Below are 15,814 nucleotides of genomic sequence, written 5' to 3' on the forward strand. Positions count from 1 at the left end.
CGTTGTGAGTCATGGAAAAAATTAAACGATGTTTAATTAAAGAGATGTTTCATGATGGGCTTGAAGAATAATAGCTTACACAACTTGATCATTGTATCCGATCCGGAAACATTTGATCAATGTTGTAAAGAAGCAATACGTTTAGATGACAACATGCTAGAAGATGATAATGCTACGAGGTGTTCTTCATCTAAACCAAGTGAAGCAATGGTAAAAGAAAGATCGATCTCAAAATTGACATTCCTAGAATTCTATGTAGCCTTGCTTAAAACCTTAGAGCCAACATCTCTAAGAGAGAATGAAAACCTTCAAAACCAGACATCCTTAATGCCTCCGAAAAAGTGAGAAACAAAATGCCTTGTGTTGTTGAGTGCAATCACTACGATCATCCCAATCCTCATTGTGCATACAAGGCACATGTTCTTCTATACTACATATATTGTAAAACCTTTGACCATGATACTAAAAAGTGTTCTGCTTCATCCACAAGGGACTCAAAACCTCCATCTTCTGTGCACCAAATAAAAACAGTCCAAAGGGTAGAAACTGCTTAGGAAGCAGTTAATCGGACATTTCAATGTTTCTATTATCGAGGACCTTACAAGGTGGCAGACTGCACAGTTTGGAATACTTCCATGCCCACTGACACCTTACGAGACGAATGTGGCTTAACATCTTAAGTGTACAAAATGGGCAACTGGCCACTGTGCCATTGAATATGCTTATACGTTTACAAGCCAAGGCACGACAAACAGTCAAAAAGAATGTAAAAGGAAACACCTCAACATGGGTAGAAGAACATGCTTTAAAAAAGAACCCAAAAGAAGAAGCAAAACCTTCTAAAGCCAAGAAAAGCAAAGGACAACAAACTATTGAAACCAAGGTCGAATTAAAAGAGAAAGAAAAGGAGCATGTAGAGGACATAAACCCAAAAGGGGACATAAACACAAAAGAGCCAAAAGCTATACATGATGAAAAAGCATCCACCTCAAAGACCACCACACAAACCTCAACACCCATATGTGTGACACATGATACAAAAATCCAAAAGAAAATTTGATCTCATCGCATGGGTAAACGTAATGAAAAATTGACAAACTAAAGAAAGTCAGAGAACGAAACAAGTTCTAGTACATCACTAAGTGAGGATGAAACAAATTCTTACTCTTTGCTCAGTGCACCACATAGACCAATCAAGAAACTAGAACCCACCCAACCACCCCAAATGGATAACAATGATCACATGACAAATACGAAACACCAAAAGCAAGCTCAAGAGAGCATGCTTAGCTTGGTTGAATGTCTTATAGGGTCACCGGTTGTGATTGAGCCTCATAATGCCAATCCTAAAAACAGCCAACCAAAATACAAAGCCCAGAGGAGTACCGCTTCCCCTTTCAAGAGGAAGACATACTCTCTACAGAAGAGTCATCTGGAACAGATTGTAAGAACTATACGCTTGAGAAAGCACATGAGGAATTCGATAATTCCCTTACAAGATTAAAACAGTCTCTCAAAACCTCATTCGGAGGAACGCTCTTCTCTCATGATAAAGTCAGCATCACATTAGCACTTGCACCTTTAAGGGCTCAACCTGAGTTATACCAAGATATAAAGAAGTCCATAAAATAGAACTGTGAGGATTCACAAGTTTCCAAACAGACATCATTAAGAATTGTTAGAGGGCCAAGTGTGCCAGTGTTCACATTGGGTACTCTTGAAAAAGCTGGAAGCCAAAATGAGAATGAAAGTGAATGCGAGTATGAAACAGAAATGGGATCTGAAGCCGAAATAATATCCAAAATACCCAGGGTTCCTTTGGAAGATTCTATCATGGTATGGTTGGATTTCCCTATAGGCAATGATGTTAAGCGCAAACGCGCATTGATTAACCCTCAAGCTAGTTATCACATCATGACAATTGACACTTAGGTGTCATTGGGACAACCTAAACTCATCCCTACAAGTAATAGTCTTGCAAAAGGAGCCAATGGACAAAACATTGAAGTTCCAGGTTACTTTAGATACACTACTCAAACAATCGATGGCGATATGGAATTTACATTCCATGTTACCTTAGATTCCCTTGAGTATGATGTCGTCCTTGGCGGAACTTGGATAGGTGAATCGTTGTATTCAATAGATGAATCCATGCAAACAGTCACCTTGAACACTCTTGCAAGCAATGTAAAATTGCTATTACGGGAGGAAGAGATCTTGCAAGAGCTAGAACTTCCAAAATATCTTACTGAAATGATCCCTATAATTTTGGTGGGATTGAAAATTTCAAATAAAATAACCACAGCTCAAGCACAGCTTTATCCTACATGAGAACACAATCTCATGACCCTCGAGCTATGGGATTTGTTAGGTCAACCAACACTTACGGCACATCCTGAAAGGAATACCTTTACACAAGACTTGAACATGCCATGTTTGGGGTACTTTGAACATACAATGTATATTGAAAACTAACCCCCTCACTTGCAAGTTTTTTGTGGTTGAGTATATGTTGGAAGTAGATTTGACCTTAGGGCATAAATGGACTATTGCTGCCCAAGCACCTCTGTGCTTTGCTAGTGATAGAGTCATCTCATGATGGTCAACGACGATAAAAAGTTGACAATACCATACTGCAAGGAAGAGGATCCAACTTTAATGGATATCTACTATGATGCTGAACACAAAAGGATACAAGCCTCTTCCACAAAATCCCCCCTACACAATGACCTACCATCTACGTCAACGATCAACTCCGATAAAGCATCTACTTCTTCAACCCCATCCTCACCTATGAATTTTGATACCAAAACCTCGCAATTAATAGCTATTCTTGAAGAAGTTTCCATTGCCAAGGAACTCAAAGGAAAGACCCGGGAGCCTATGCATCTTCACCAACAAACCGCACCAAAGGAGACAACAACTTACTCAAAGGCCTCGTCTTCGACAGCCACTCCACAAGAGACTCTGGCCTCATCATCATCAACAATGCCCATGAGTCTCAAACCTGCAGCCTCAGCACCAACCAAAGTCAAGGAGGGCCCCAAACCTTCCACATCAACCCAAAAGAAAACTCCACCACGAGACAACCACAATCAAGGTATCTTAATAGTATCAAGATGTGGGTGGAGAAGCATCTACTTGTAGCTCAAGGCTACTATGAAGGTGCCAATCAAATTCGGGTGCCTCGACAGTCAAAGCCTCTTCCTCAATGAAGCACTCGGAGGTCAAGGAAAAAGAAAAGTACTCCACAACACAATCCACAAAAGCCTATTGCGAGTTCCTCAAAAATCTCCACCAAGTCATCAAGTGTGGGTACCAAAAACACTGCTGCATGCACAAGGGTACTACCAAAGAAATACCAAAGCTTAGGTCCCTAAGCGCATCATAAATACTCTTAAGCTTGCACAAAGAAAAAATCCTCATCACCAAGCACATCGGCCGCGCCAGTTTAGAGTGTTCATCAAAGATGGGTGCCTGTGCTTCAACAACAAGGATACTATGATGGTAATTCCATCATATGGTTGCCAAAATCAAACAATGTGAAGAAAACCTCACCACCGACTTCAACCCCAACAACTTTACCTAAAGTTCGACAAGAATGGAGGCCCAAGCAACGACAAGCAAATCACTCAACCACTCTCGTGCATTCAGCACGAACACAAGAGCTTGTCTGTTCAAGCAAACAATCAGTAGTCTTCCCTACTACCTCGACAATATTTGAGCAACAAATTCAAGAATCAATACCCATGTCTACAAGCGGATACATATAAGCGCATACATATAAGCGCATCAAGAATCAATACTCACGTCTACAAGCGGATACATATAAGCGCATCAAGAATCAATACCCACGTCTACAAGCGGATACATATAAGCGCATCAAGAATCAATACCCACGTCTACAAGCGGATACATATAAGCGCATCAAGAATCAATACCCACGTCTACAAGCAGATACATATAAGCGCATCAAGAATCAATACCCACGTCTACAAGCGGATACATATAAGCGCATCAAGAATCAATACCCACGTCTACAAGCGGATACATATAAGCGCATCAAGAACAAAATAACAATGCTCTTGTCACCCTTTTGGATGTGAGAAGTAAGTGCATAAGATGCGGTTGTTTGCAAGTCATGACCTAGATAACCCATAAAATTAAAAAAACCCTCGGGGTCGAAACCTGCAACTTCACTGAATTAGGCCACTTCATGAAATAACCCTTCACTGAATTCGGCCACTTCACGAAATAACCCTTCATGGCGGCCAAAAATCGTGCAATCTCACGAGTTCAGGTTTCTCATGAATTATAGTCTCACAGCTTCAAAACCTGCACTTTAACGATTTAAGCCCCATCATGGATTAAGCTATATCACGCAATAGCCACTATATATTTGTTAAGCTTATTGCTTACTATTCTTTTGGCTAAATTAATGTAGCAGCAGCTGCTCCATGAGTACATATCCATACTCATGCACTGGAGAACATTTGCACCAAAGCCTCACCATCAACAACTTCCAAGTACATCCCTAGATGGGGGGGCCATGGGGGGTGGGCGAAATCCTAGTCAATGGTACAACCCATTGCCTGGAATTTTTCTTCAAATTACAAACCTCTCCAAATGACACCACCATCTTCACAAGTCGATGATCTTCAATTTTTAGTGAAGATATCTATATTAGCCTCGCAAGTCAATGTAATTCTTTCAATCCTCACCAACAAGTAGCTACTTCAACACAGAGTAGTTCAATAAGAGTCTATATGACTCAATTCTTTTACTTCATCTAAATCTTCTTCATAAGAGCACTTAAATATACATAAAAACATAAAAAGCACATGGAAAGAAGAAGACAGGAACATGTCCTTCTCAACAACATTTGACAAGAATCCTGCCACACAAAGGGACATCATCAAAAGCCAATTACTTCAAATGATGAATGTCGCTCAATGAATCAAATGAGGAACTGAGAATCACCATCTCGTTCTAATGATTAAGTCTACGTTCCTCCAGATCTTTCCCTCTCTTCTCTCCCATTATTAACATCTCTTAGTGTCCCCACTAACAAAAATCAAATGTAACCTTGCCGATGATTGCCAAAAACAAAGTGAGCAAAAAAAAAAGGCCTCACACAAATATAAAAATGTAATCATTCGTAAAACCCCCCCACCCCATTAGGAATTCCCAATACACCATTAATCTATTCATTCATTAACTAGCTTTTCTTATTCCTTTCGGAGGAACAAAGACCATTGAACGTCATTCAACATCAAAGCCATCAACAAAGCTTGTTCATTCTCCCCACACAAAGGTCTTCAACGCGATCACGAGAACGCGATCACCATCAGGAAGGGGGGGATGTTAATCCAATTCTAGGATTATCAATAACTACCGCTATTATCTTACATCAAGGAGTCACGGTAGATACACCAAAGGGTCATACATCCAAGATATGAAGTCCAAAGCTACAACTTGAATGGGCGCCCGTAATGGTGTGACGGAGTATTTATGGCGATTCCTGCTTCAAGAGCGTGTGGTAACAAGTTAGGATGAAGTCCTAAGTGATGTACTTCATGGATATATTATGAGAGTAGCCATTGTAATACCATTAGGCCTCTTATAAGCCTAAAGTGTCCGACCGACCATAGTTTAAGTGAGTGTGAACACTTATGGCCATGTATATAAGTGAACTTCTCTCATAATACAACATACTCTCCCATTGTGCAATTGAGCCTTGCTCTTACTAATCCTCTTGCTAATCTCTCTCCCTAATGCATGCTAGTGAGTGTGTGAGTGAAGTGAGAGGAGGGACAAGGACCCATAGTGCAACGCGGCGGTGTGACAATGCTCATGGTGGTGGGAGACGCGGTGGAATTGCTTCTCAAGGAGTTGTAGAGCTTGGAGACCTCAAGGGTTACGAGCTCGGCCATTGGAAAGATCCTCACGAGACGACAGTTGCTATTCACCAGGTAACCGCTTTTTGGATGTGTTTCATCAAGGAGGGTTAGGGTGAGCCATAACAGGTTCGTAGTCTCATTACTACAGCTCTCGCCCACTTATGCATCGTGCATCATCTCCCAAAGTGGGTTGCGAACGTTTATCCTAGGGTAGCAGCAATATTTAAGTGAAGAATTTAAGTGAAGACTTGAGATGTAGAGAGTGATTTCTTTGAAAGCTTCGCCCTCATGTGCGATCACACTGGTCTTCATCACCAGGGAGGTTGCTGCCCCATCAGACCAGTCTTCATCACACCAAGGAGGTTTTGCTGCCATCGTGGTGGCCAAAGTGTTAGTGGCATTCTTGCCCTAACAGAGAAAGAACAAAGAAAAGAAAAGAGAACACTAAAAAAGAAGGTATCCATTGCAGCTCTCTCACAAAAATCCCTAGTTCGTGAATGCTCTCATACAGCAACACACACACAACCTCCTCTCATGAATGATCCCAATGCCCAACCGCATAAGGTAGGTGGGCACACCTAACTCTGGCATGCCGACTCTATAATAAAGTGCATTGTTCCACCGACTCTAATGTCCAACGATGCTAATTCGGTTGTGGCTGTCTGGCCGCCAAAACAGCCTCCTTCACTCTTGGGGAGACTCAACTTATCCTAGGCAAGCCATGCTACCACATTCCTATTACTCCCTCCATTTCTCCACAGAAAGCCTCCAGGCTAGACCTACAATCTTCTTCCAATGACACTTACGAAAATCCAGGATATGACATAATAACATGATGTAGGCATTTAGAACCGCATTGCAAATAGCTACCCTAACCTATCATGAAAGGGGACCCTAACCCCCTCCAATTTCTTCAACTTGTTGATAAATCTCTCTAGAGCCCAATCAATCAGTTGTTTATTTGATACCTCCACTCCAAAGGGAACCCCCAAATGTCTAACTATTTGACCCCTCCTTATTACATCACACCGCCATCTCTCCAAGTCAAAGTCATTGTCTTCAGTCAGACTGATGATCCTGGACTTATGAATATTACACCTAGATCTAGAGGCCTAAACAAACTCCTACACAATGCATAAAGCCTACCTCAGATTGTCATTCTCTGCCCTCAAGAATAGCAGCAGTGAGTCATCTGCAAAGCATTGAATAACCAATTGCTCCTCACCCCTCAACTTCAGACCAATCACTCTTCCTTTGACATAGGCATCTTCTCGGCTCGGGGGGGTCACTCGTATAAATATGTAAGTATCACGTGGGTTCAATAGAAGGACATTTTAAATATTTAAAACTTACAGAAATATATTTACAAAGGGGATTTATTTATTGTATTTTAAAAAAAAATTACAGATCTGAATAGGAAAAGATACATTATATTCACTAAAAAATTCACAGATAAGGGACTTTTTAAATAGGCTTTGAACGCACGTGATATAGAGGATTTACATATAGTGACCCCCCCGAGCTTCTCGAGGTATGGGAAGCAATAGCAAATAGCAAAGGAGCAAGAGGGCACCCCACTCTCACATATCTTCTAACCTCAAATCCCCGAACCAGTCTTCCATTAGAGTGACCAACCATGGTAAGGGTAAAAATACAGGTAGCCATCCTATTTCCAAAGCCCAACCTTTCCATGACCCTGGCCACAAATGACCAATGAATCCAATCATAGGCTTTCTCCAAGTCAAGCTACAACATTATGCATTTTTTATCTGTTTTCTGAGCTACACCCTTCCTCGCATGGCAGCACATATGCTATCATAGATAGATCTACACTTAATAAAGCCATATTGCTTCCTGGATATAACCTCTTGTAGGACTGGAGTAATGTTGTATTCTCTGCAACGGTACTATATTGCACCCAAATTGTCACAACCAGTGACCTTACTTTGCATACATACACCCAATGGCAACTCTGAGACCTTTTCGCAGCAGTGTCTCCACAACCAATCGCCCTTCTTGCAGTTCCAAAAACAAAGTTCTGCAGAGAATCGAAACTTACCCGTAGTGCTTGCGAATGGTTGGCAAACTGAATAATGGAGGTCCAAACGTGTCCGAAACGCGTTTTTTGGCTTGAAAAACTGGGTCCAACATAGAGGACAATATAGTTGCCCTGTAGTTTTCTACCCGCGAAGAAATCTCCTTAATCAGAGCTCGTTTGCCTGTGTCTCCCGAAGAGCTCCTGACAAGGGTGTAGTAGCCAACACAAAGGGGGAAGAGTAGATGAAGCTCTTACCCTCGTATCGCTTCTTGTGCTTCTCTTGCTACTGCTCAGCCCTTAGCATGAACCAGGCTCTGATACCATGAAAAGATGCAGGGGAGAAGAGAGCTTGAGCTCTTGCAAAGCACACACACACTCATACAAACCCTAGAAGAGAACACACAAGGTGAGAGGCTAGAAATTCTTCTTCTTCTTCTTCACACAACAAAAGAGGTCTACAAAAAAGATAAAGTGACTAACACACATAATAGAGTATATATAAGCGGTCCATAATGTGAACACGCTAAGAGGAGTGGATACATGTGGACTAGTTGGCTAGTCCAATTGTAGAATCTCGGGCGAAGATATGTCGGTGTCAGCTACCAAACCCGCCAGTGATATAAATGTCGAACAGTCATGCGGGCGCCTTGTGAGTGTCAGCTCAGCAGAGCAGGCATCAGATTGTTAACCCTCAATTTCCTTCCCTCAATTTCCTTGTAGTAGGATACTAATTCAATTTATCTTCCTCCCAGTATGTCACATGCCATTCCCACTTCAAAGGCATGTGGTTAGAGAGAGCAGTACAAGAGTCAATTGCAACCTTCAAAGTATGGGGAGCCCAAGAAGCCTATTGGCTAAAAAAGACTCTATCAATTCTATATGAGGAGCCAAAGTACTGAAGACTAAAATAAGTGTGGCCTAGATCAGATCCCCAGTTCCCCAAGTTCAACCCATCAGTGAGCCCCATTTTTCCCCCATTTCCTTTTCTCTTGACCCATCGGAATTGTATTCCCCCCACACCTATCTGACTGTTTTTCCACCATATTGAAGTCACCCAACATGATACAAGGGCCCTAAATATCTAATTTGGCAATCCATTCCCATATTTCACTCCTCATCTTATAGTTGGGAGCCCCATAGACATTCACCACCCACACCCTTTCACCATCAATTTGGACCTCCACCACCAAGATCCTACCATTCGGATGGTTCGCAATTATGCAAGGATTTATATTTTTTCAAATGATAGTCAAAAGCCCCACTATACCCAACCCCAACCCCTCCATATAACACTGCCCAGTCCTTAAAACTATCCCTCCTACATGACTTCTGTCCAAAAAGATTGTGCTCCTAGATAGCCATAATAGATAGCCCCCATTCTTTAGTGAAACCCTAGAAAGTAGCGTTCTTCTTTTTATCTCTAATCCCCTCTACATTCCAGGTGCAACCTCTAACTTCCTTATTGTTATTCATCCTAAAGCAGTTTCAAGGACCATATCTACCTCCTCTTCCCATACCTCTTTTGGGGCTCCTCTCTGGATATCCTTCCAGGCAATCCCTATCTGCCAATTAAATTTCTCAACATAAGATGTATCACTATCTACCCCACCTAGAGGGCTGAAGGGATTCGAATATATCAATGGACTTAAATTGTTCTAAGACTTACTACACCCAGCTGCTCTGAATATAGGTTTGTATCCAGCTGCTCTAGATACATGCCTAATTTGAGTCTATCTGGCCTCTTCCTTAATTTTCCTGAATAGCGCTAGCCTTCCCCTTAGCTTTGTCAATCACTCTAGTCCAACCCCCTTCTACTCGTCCCCCTCCCTCAGTTTCTAAAACTTCCTTCCCTTTCCCCTCCTTCTTCAAGTTCTCATTGTTATCCCCTACTTTACTACCCCACTAGGAACCCAGACAGGACAAGCATCTTGCAAGCCCTTGTTTACATCAAATAGAGGGTCGAAGGGCATAGCGTAAATCAGTTTCTATCCCATAAACAATAGGGCCCTCGCAAAAAGATAAGATGCAACCTGGCCTTTCGTGAACAAAACGTTAAAGAATCCCTTACCAAGATAAAAGACTTGAGACACCACCTTATCATGGAATATGTCTTCAGCCATTTCCCTAAGTTTGCTTTCGCTGGTGGTCTACTAGGGCAAAATAATATGACACTGCACATTGAGAAGCGACCTACCTGCCTCCTAATCATCTCGGAAGACACTCTTGTACATACCTTGCCCTTATCCGCATGTCCTCTCTGCGTCTGAGAATTAAGTTGCATTCTAGTCCAATCCGAGTGCATTCTCTTCGCATCCTTCTCCTCCCTACCTTCACCTTCGTGAGACGAGAGTGCTTCATAACCTCCTCGGATCTTCTGTCTCCCAGTCTCCCCAGGCACCAATGCCCTCGTCCCCTCCTTGAGCCCATGCATCCATCCTCCATCCCTCTGGCTCGCTAGCTTGCATACGCGCGAGAGGATAGCCTGTCACCTACCTGTGCACGGTGTTACTGTAACTCTCCATCCCTTACTCACAACGCTTATGTTAATAAGAAACTACGGTGTCTATAGATATATACTATATGTATTCATATGTATAGCTATTATACTGTCTTCTATAAGCCTTTCACAAAGAGAGGGTGTCTCCACTGTGCCATCTCCTCCTTATTCCCTTCATTTCCTCCTCCCTCTCCCTCCTGCGATCCCACTATTCTGCCACCGCGGTGCAAGTTCTCAACAATGTACCGGTAAGAAGTTGCACCTACTTTCTGTTTGAAGTTTGTTGTCTGTGCTCTATCCGAGCTCTGTGTTTTCGGAAAGGCGCTATGCCTAAACTCTATGTGTGTGTGCGCAGCGATTATGACGAAGAGGGAGAGCCCATTTTTGATCCGGACGCCCCATCCGACAGGGAGGCGTCTCCGGAGCCTGCCGAAGAAGAGAATTGGGAGCAAGAAGCCGATTTTGGTGCAGAGTTCGGCGATGATGATGATGTTCCCAAGTCTAAGCCTAGGAAACGGCTGATCAAGAAAACTGCAAGGGGGAGCCCCTCTGATAACGAGGAGCCCTACAGAGAACCCCTGGATGATGAAGAAGAAGAAGCGGAGGAGCGTCCAAAGAAAATCAGGAAGGAAAAAGACAGCAAACCCTCCAAAGAAGCAGGAAAGGGAAAATCCAAGCCAGGAATTGCAGGTAAACTCGCCAAGAATAGCAAGAAAAGAGAAAAACCCACCACACCCTCGCATACTGGCAAACGGGGAGATATGGAAATGAAGGAGATGTGGGACTCTGTTGCGGGAAACGAATCGGAGGTGCATTTCCAATAGTTTTATCATGCCTTGTTCTATATGTCTTATGTTAAAATAGGATTTCGGCATGCAGAGGGCTTCAGTATGTAGGCCTTTTTAGTTTTCAGCATGTTCCATGTTTGCCACATCTGGGTTTCAGCATGTTCTAGTCGTTGCTGCGCCATGCCCTAGTTCACATTCTTTTGTGATTGTTGCTTTTTGGAACAGGATGATATTGAAGGGGTACGGACAAAAGACGACGATGCTTTTATTGATGATACGGGAGTGGATCCTGCAACCCATTTGGGATATAGTGATGACGAGGCTGGCTCTATTGGTGATGCTCCTCAGGTACATGCCAGGAATTTTCAGACTCTGTTGTATAATGTATTGTCAACTGCACTTTATTTACATGATGTTGATTTGTAGGCCGAAGAAGGGGAGGAAGATGACGATTTAAAAAATATGTTCAAGTCGGGGAAGTCGAAGAACAAGAAGTGTGAACGGTCACCCGAAGAAATTGCAATGCTTGTGGAACAGTTCATGGCCCGACTGGAAGTCGCAGCTGAAGAGGATGCCGAATTGAATAGGCAATCAAAACCAGCCATCAATAAGCTCGAATTGCTTCCTTCACTCATCAGTGTGCTGTCAAAGTAAGCATTTGTTTTGTTAATGTTGGCAAATTGGGCTCATAAAATAGATTTTCTTTGGAGTCACATTAAAGCTGAATAATGTATGCCAACTTTAAAAAATTCATCATTTTTCAGTGTTTTGTGAAAGGAAGGTGCTTATCTAACTTTGTGTTTGTTGGGTGGGCAACTGAGAGGTCACTTTGATTGAGAGAAGTCCCCTTTCTTGCAGGAGACAGTTGCAACAGGAGTTCTTGGATAGAGGTGTGCTGTCTGTTTTAAAAAACTGGCTAGAACCTCTGCCTGATGGATCGCTACCAAACATGACTATTCGCTCAGCATTATTAAAACTTCTCACTGAGGTAAGATCGTTTCTCAGCAGGAGGGTTGTAGAGGGAAGCTTTGGGCTACTTCCATTTTGGTTAGTATCAACTAAAGCTGCAAAAGTACTCTCTTTTTGGAAGTACCTCTAAGCTTGAGTTACAACTATTCACTCATTTAGTAGCTTTAATTTACAACTAAATATGTGCATAAAGGCTTTAAAGTCTACATTTTTTCAATCCATCTCTCTTTATTTTTTTCCGGGAAAAAGATCCTTCTATTAGTTAACAAAAAAAAACTAGCCTCGAAGGGCTAAATACAACCACAAAGGGCTAGATACAAACTCGCTTCCATGTACGGGGCGGGGGTCAAAGAATCAAAAGGTGGAGAAAGATGCACTTCTCCTCTGGCTGGCTGCTTTATGAGGAGAAGGCTATCTCATGCACGGGGAGGAAATAACCACATAGGTGGTCTGTAATGCCAAGTGGGATCACCACCTCTATTTGTGAGAAAAAGGGCTAGGCTGCCAGAGCCTCAAGAAAGCTTCCCACCGCTTCCGCATGCATTCAGAGCCACCATGTAGCTTCCCCCATTGACCGCGGAGGGTATGAATGATGTCGAGCCAAATGCTCCTGTGGTTGCTCTCGATGGCTTCGATGCATCGAGCTCTCCAGATGTGCCAGGCTGCAATGCTACCACAAAGCTGATAGAATGTGCAGCGGAAGAAGGGAAAGTGGAAACACGGGAGAGAGAGTGAGAGAGAGAGATGGAGAGGAAACACAGGTGAGAACCTGCTCTCAATATCATCCACCAAAGGAATACATGTCCCGAGCAAGAGGGGAGAAAACCTCATATGTGAGGGACTGCAGCAAACGATGCTAAGCAAGCAGTGAAGAATGAGAGAGGCAAGCCAGCTATATATATGCGCAAAAGTAGGGAGCCGACTAGCATCCACACGACTAGGATAAATATCCAAGACACCATAAAAATGGGGATAAAATAGGGGAAAAATATGTGAGGGGTGACCAGCCTCTCTTGCTAACATGGTCAGTCCTAGAGGCTAAAACAGGACACCAAACATGAAGCCAGCAACAAGGAGATGATGTCTAACACCCCCTCTCAGCACCCGATGCTGAGTGAACTCCAAGAAGCCAGAGATGCCGTCCTCGATCAAAGATGAAAGACTGCAAAAACAGGTATCAAGAAAGCTCCACGAGCAATCTCCTCAGCAACTCAACTACAAAAGCAACAAAACAAGCTACCAGGTACACCGCTCCTATGGAAGAAAACAATCATGTAGGCTACGACGTGCTGCTCCAAATAATGGTTCCAAACCCAAGTGTAAGAACACTCCCCAAAGTCGAATGTCGTGTAACCAGCCTGGAGAAGGTATGAAAAACCTCATAACCAACCAAGATCAGATCCTGTAGATAATCAATCTTTGGAGAAGCAAACTGCTCCTCATCGGAACCCTCAAAAGAAAGAGTCAATCTGCTCCAACTCTGTACCAAGAGTAGCCAAATGCTGTTACACCATCCTCTGAAAAGATTGGCATCGCAAGATGTAAAGACTCTGTAGAAAAGATGGGGTCCATTTGCCCAAACTCCGTACCATGAGTTGCCCAATGATGTACATAAGCACACTCCACTGAGGTGGGCATCGCTAGATGAAAGGACTCCACATTCCCCTCTGAAAACTAATGTCATCGGACTGGTACAAGCCCAACCTAATTTTGATCCAATTCCAAAAAACTCTGGAAGTACCACTGTGCCCCAGGCACGGTTAGCAACCACAGATCCAAAGCATCCCACTAGGTCCAAAAAACCATCCTCCAAAACAACAAACCAACAAGATCCCAAGAATCAGCAACAAACAAGTGATCCATGTGAAAGGATCAAACCTTATAGGCAAAACAGCCTCCTTTCTCTGCAAACACTGCAAAGAACACATGCTTGGACAAAATAAACTCTAATCATGATCTCTGAAAAGATCACTACTCTCCTCCAAAATCTGTAAACTCTTGTCACAGAAGAAAGTCCTCCACAGATACAAAACAGCTCCTGAAACTGATCCTCAAGAGAAGTAGCTGGAGATGGGCCCCCTCTAAGTGTAGAAAACTCCTTTGGGAAGCAAAAATGCAGCCAATACACAGCTGTCCAGCAAAAAACAGCACTCCACCGTCAACAAGGAACATGAAGAAACCGGGTAACTGTGTAGGCCAGAAACAAAACACATGTATAGATGCTCCAAAATCAGCAAAACGCTGACTGAAATCAGAAATTCAGTATCCTCCTCAAGTACCAAACTGCCTCCAAAGCCACAATCCAAACAAAACCCCCTATGCAAGTGATCTGTGTCCACTGGAGAAGAAAATGCAGCCAAACAAGGGCTACAAACCTGAAAATTCAGGCCAACCAGGTGTCCACACCTCCTATGAGGAAAAATGTTGAAGAGAGAAGGTACCTTCGGGTCCAACAGATGAAGCTCAGATGAAGGTAGAGCTACCAGCAAGATTTGTTCAGAAAAAAATGCAGCAACAAGGGCTGGAATTCTGAAAGTGCGGAGGTAAAAGGGGCTATAGAACGGCTGAATCTGGAAAAGCAGAAGAGATATGGTACCACCAAGCCTCAGGTTAGCGAATAGCATCAGAAAACTTGTAGGAGAAGAAAACGCAGCACGTGTGGCTGCTGTCCTGCACAGAACAGGCCGCCTGCACCACAGGGGAAGATGAATCTGAAAACTGCTGTAGAAAACCACGTGTAGAAAAACGCAGCACTCTAGGTGCTGCTGCCCTGAAAACAGAGCAGAAAACAGGTGAATCTCAAGGATCGACCTGGAAAGGATGACCAATAGCTGCAATGGAGAAGACGCCTGGAAGAGCAGGCAACCAATAGCAACTTTGAGAAGAAACGCAGATCTGTCCATCTGTAGAAAAACGTAGCCAGGAGGGAGAGGAGGGAGCATCCAACACTGTAGATCACTGGCGCTCTGATACCATGATAGAGTGTGCAGCTGAAGAAGGGAAAGTGGAAACACTGGAGAGAGATTGAGAGAGAGAGATGGAGAGGAAAAGGCGAAGTAAGTCTCGCTCATCAAAGACAATGTCTCAACGAACGAAAACTTTGTTTGATCTTGGATCAAAAACTTTGTAAGCCTTTGATTCAGAAGAGTAACCCACAAAAATGAGCAACTCACTCCTTGGCTCAAGCTTGCCCTTTGTATCATTCGGAGTGTGAGTATATGCTCGACATCCAAAGACACGAAAGTGGGAAATGGTTGGCTTTTTGCCAAAGAAAGCCTCGAATGGGGTCCTGTGGGGAACAGCAACCGTGGGGCAACGGTCTAGAAGATACACCACAGTGTTGACCGATTCTGACCAGAGATGTTCAGGCAGCTCAGCTGCAAAAAGTATGGAGCGTGCCATATCCATGACCGTTGGGTTCTTGCGCTCGACCACTCCATTTTGTAGGGGAGAGTTGGTGGAGGTGAGTTGGTGTTGAATGCCATGATCTTGCAAGAACTGAGAAAATTGGTGGGAGATGAATTCACCCCCATTGTCACTGCGAGCAGTCTCAATGGAGACGCCCATTTGATTGGTGACTAACCGAACCCATGTGGAAAAGTATTGGAAAGCGTGAGATTTA

General features: G+C 43.3%; 1 protein-coding gene across 1 annotated transcript in view; it reads left to right on the top strand.

Annotated features, from left to right (window-relative positions):
• The first annotated feature begins 10,214 nt into the window (after nt 1–10,214).
• LOC147640638 (protein IWS1 homolog 1-like) overlaps nt 10,215–15,814 on the top strand; it is a 49,512-nt gene continuing 43,912 nt past the window's right edge. The window contains exons 1-5 of the mRNA XM_086813774.1: nt 10,215–10,683; nt 10,791–11,244; nt 11,449–11,571; nt 11,650–11,873; nt 12,082–12,211. Coding sequence (XP_086669900.1) covers nt 10,529–10,683; nt 10,791–11,244; nt 11,449–11,571; nt 11,650–11,873; nt 12,082–12,211 — 1,086 coding nt within the window. The 5' untranslated portion in view covers nt 10,215–10,528. The remainder of the gene's footprint in view (nt 10,684–10,790; nt 11,245–11,448; nt 11,572–11,649; nt 11,874–12,081; nt 12,212–15,814) is intronic.

This window comes from Cibotium barometz, chromosome 2, assembly GCF_041138505.1.
Source record: "Cibotium barometz isolate CiBa-2024 chromosome 2, ASM4113850v1, whole genome shotgun sequence".
Classification (NCBI taxonomy): Eukaryota; Viridiplantae; Streptophyta; class Polypodiopsida; order Cyatheales; family Cibotiaceae; genus Cibotium; species Cibotium barometz.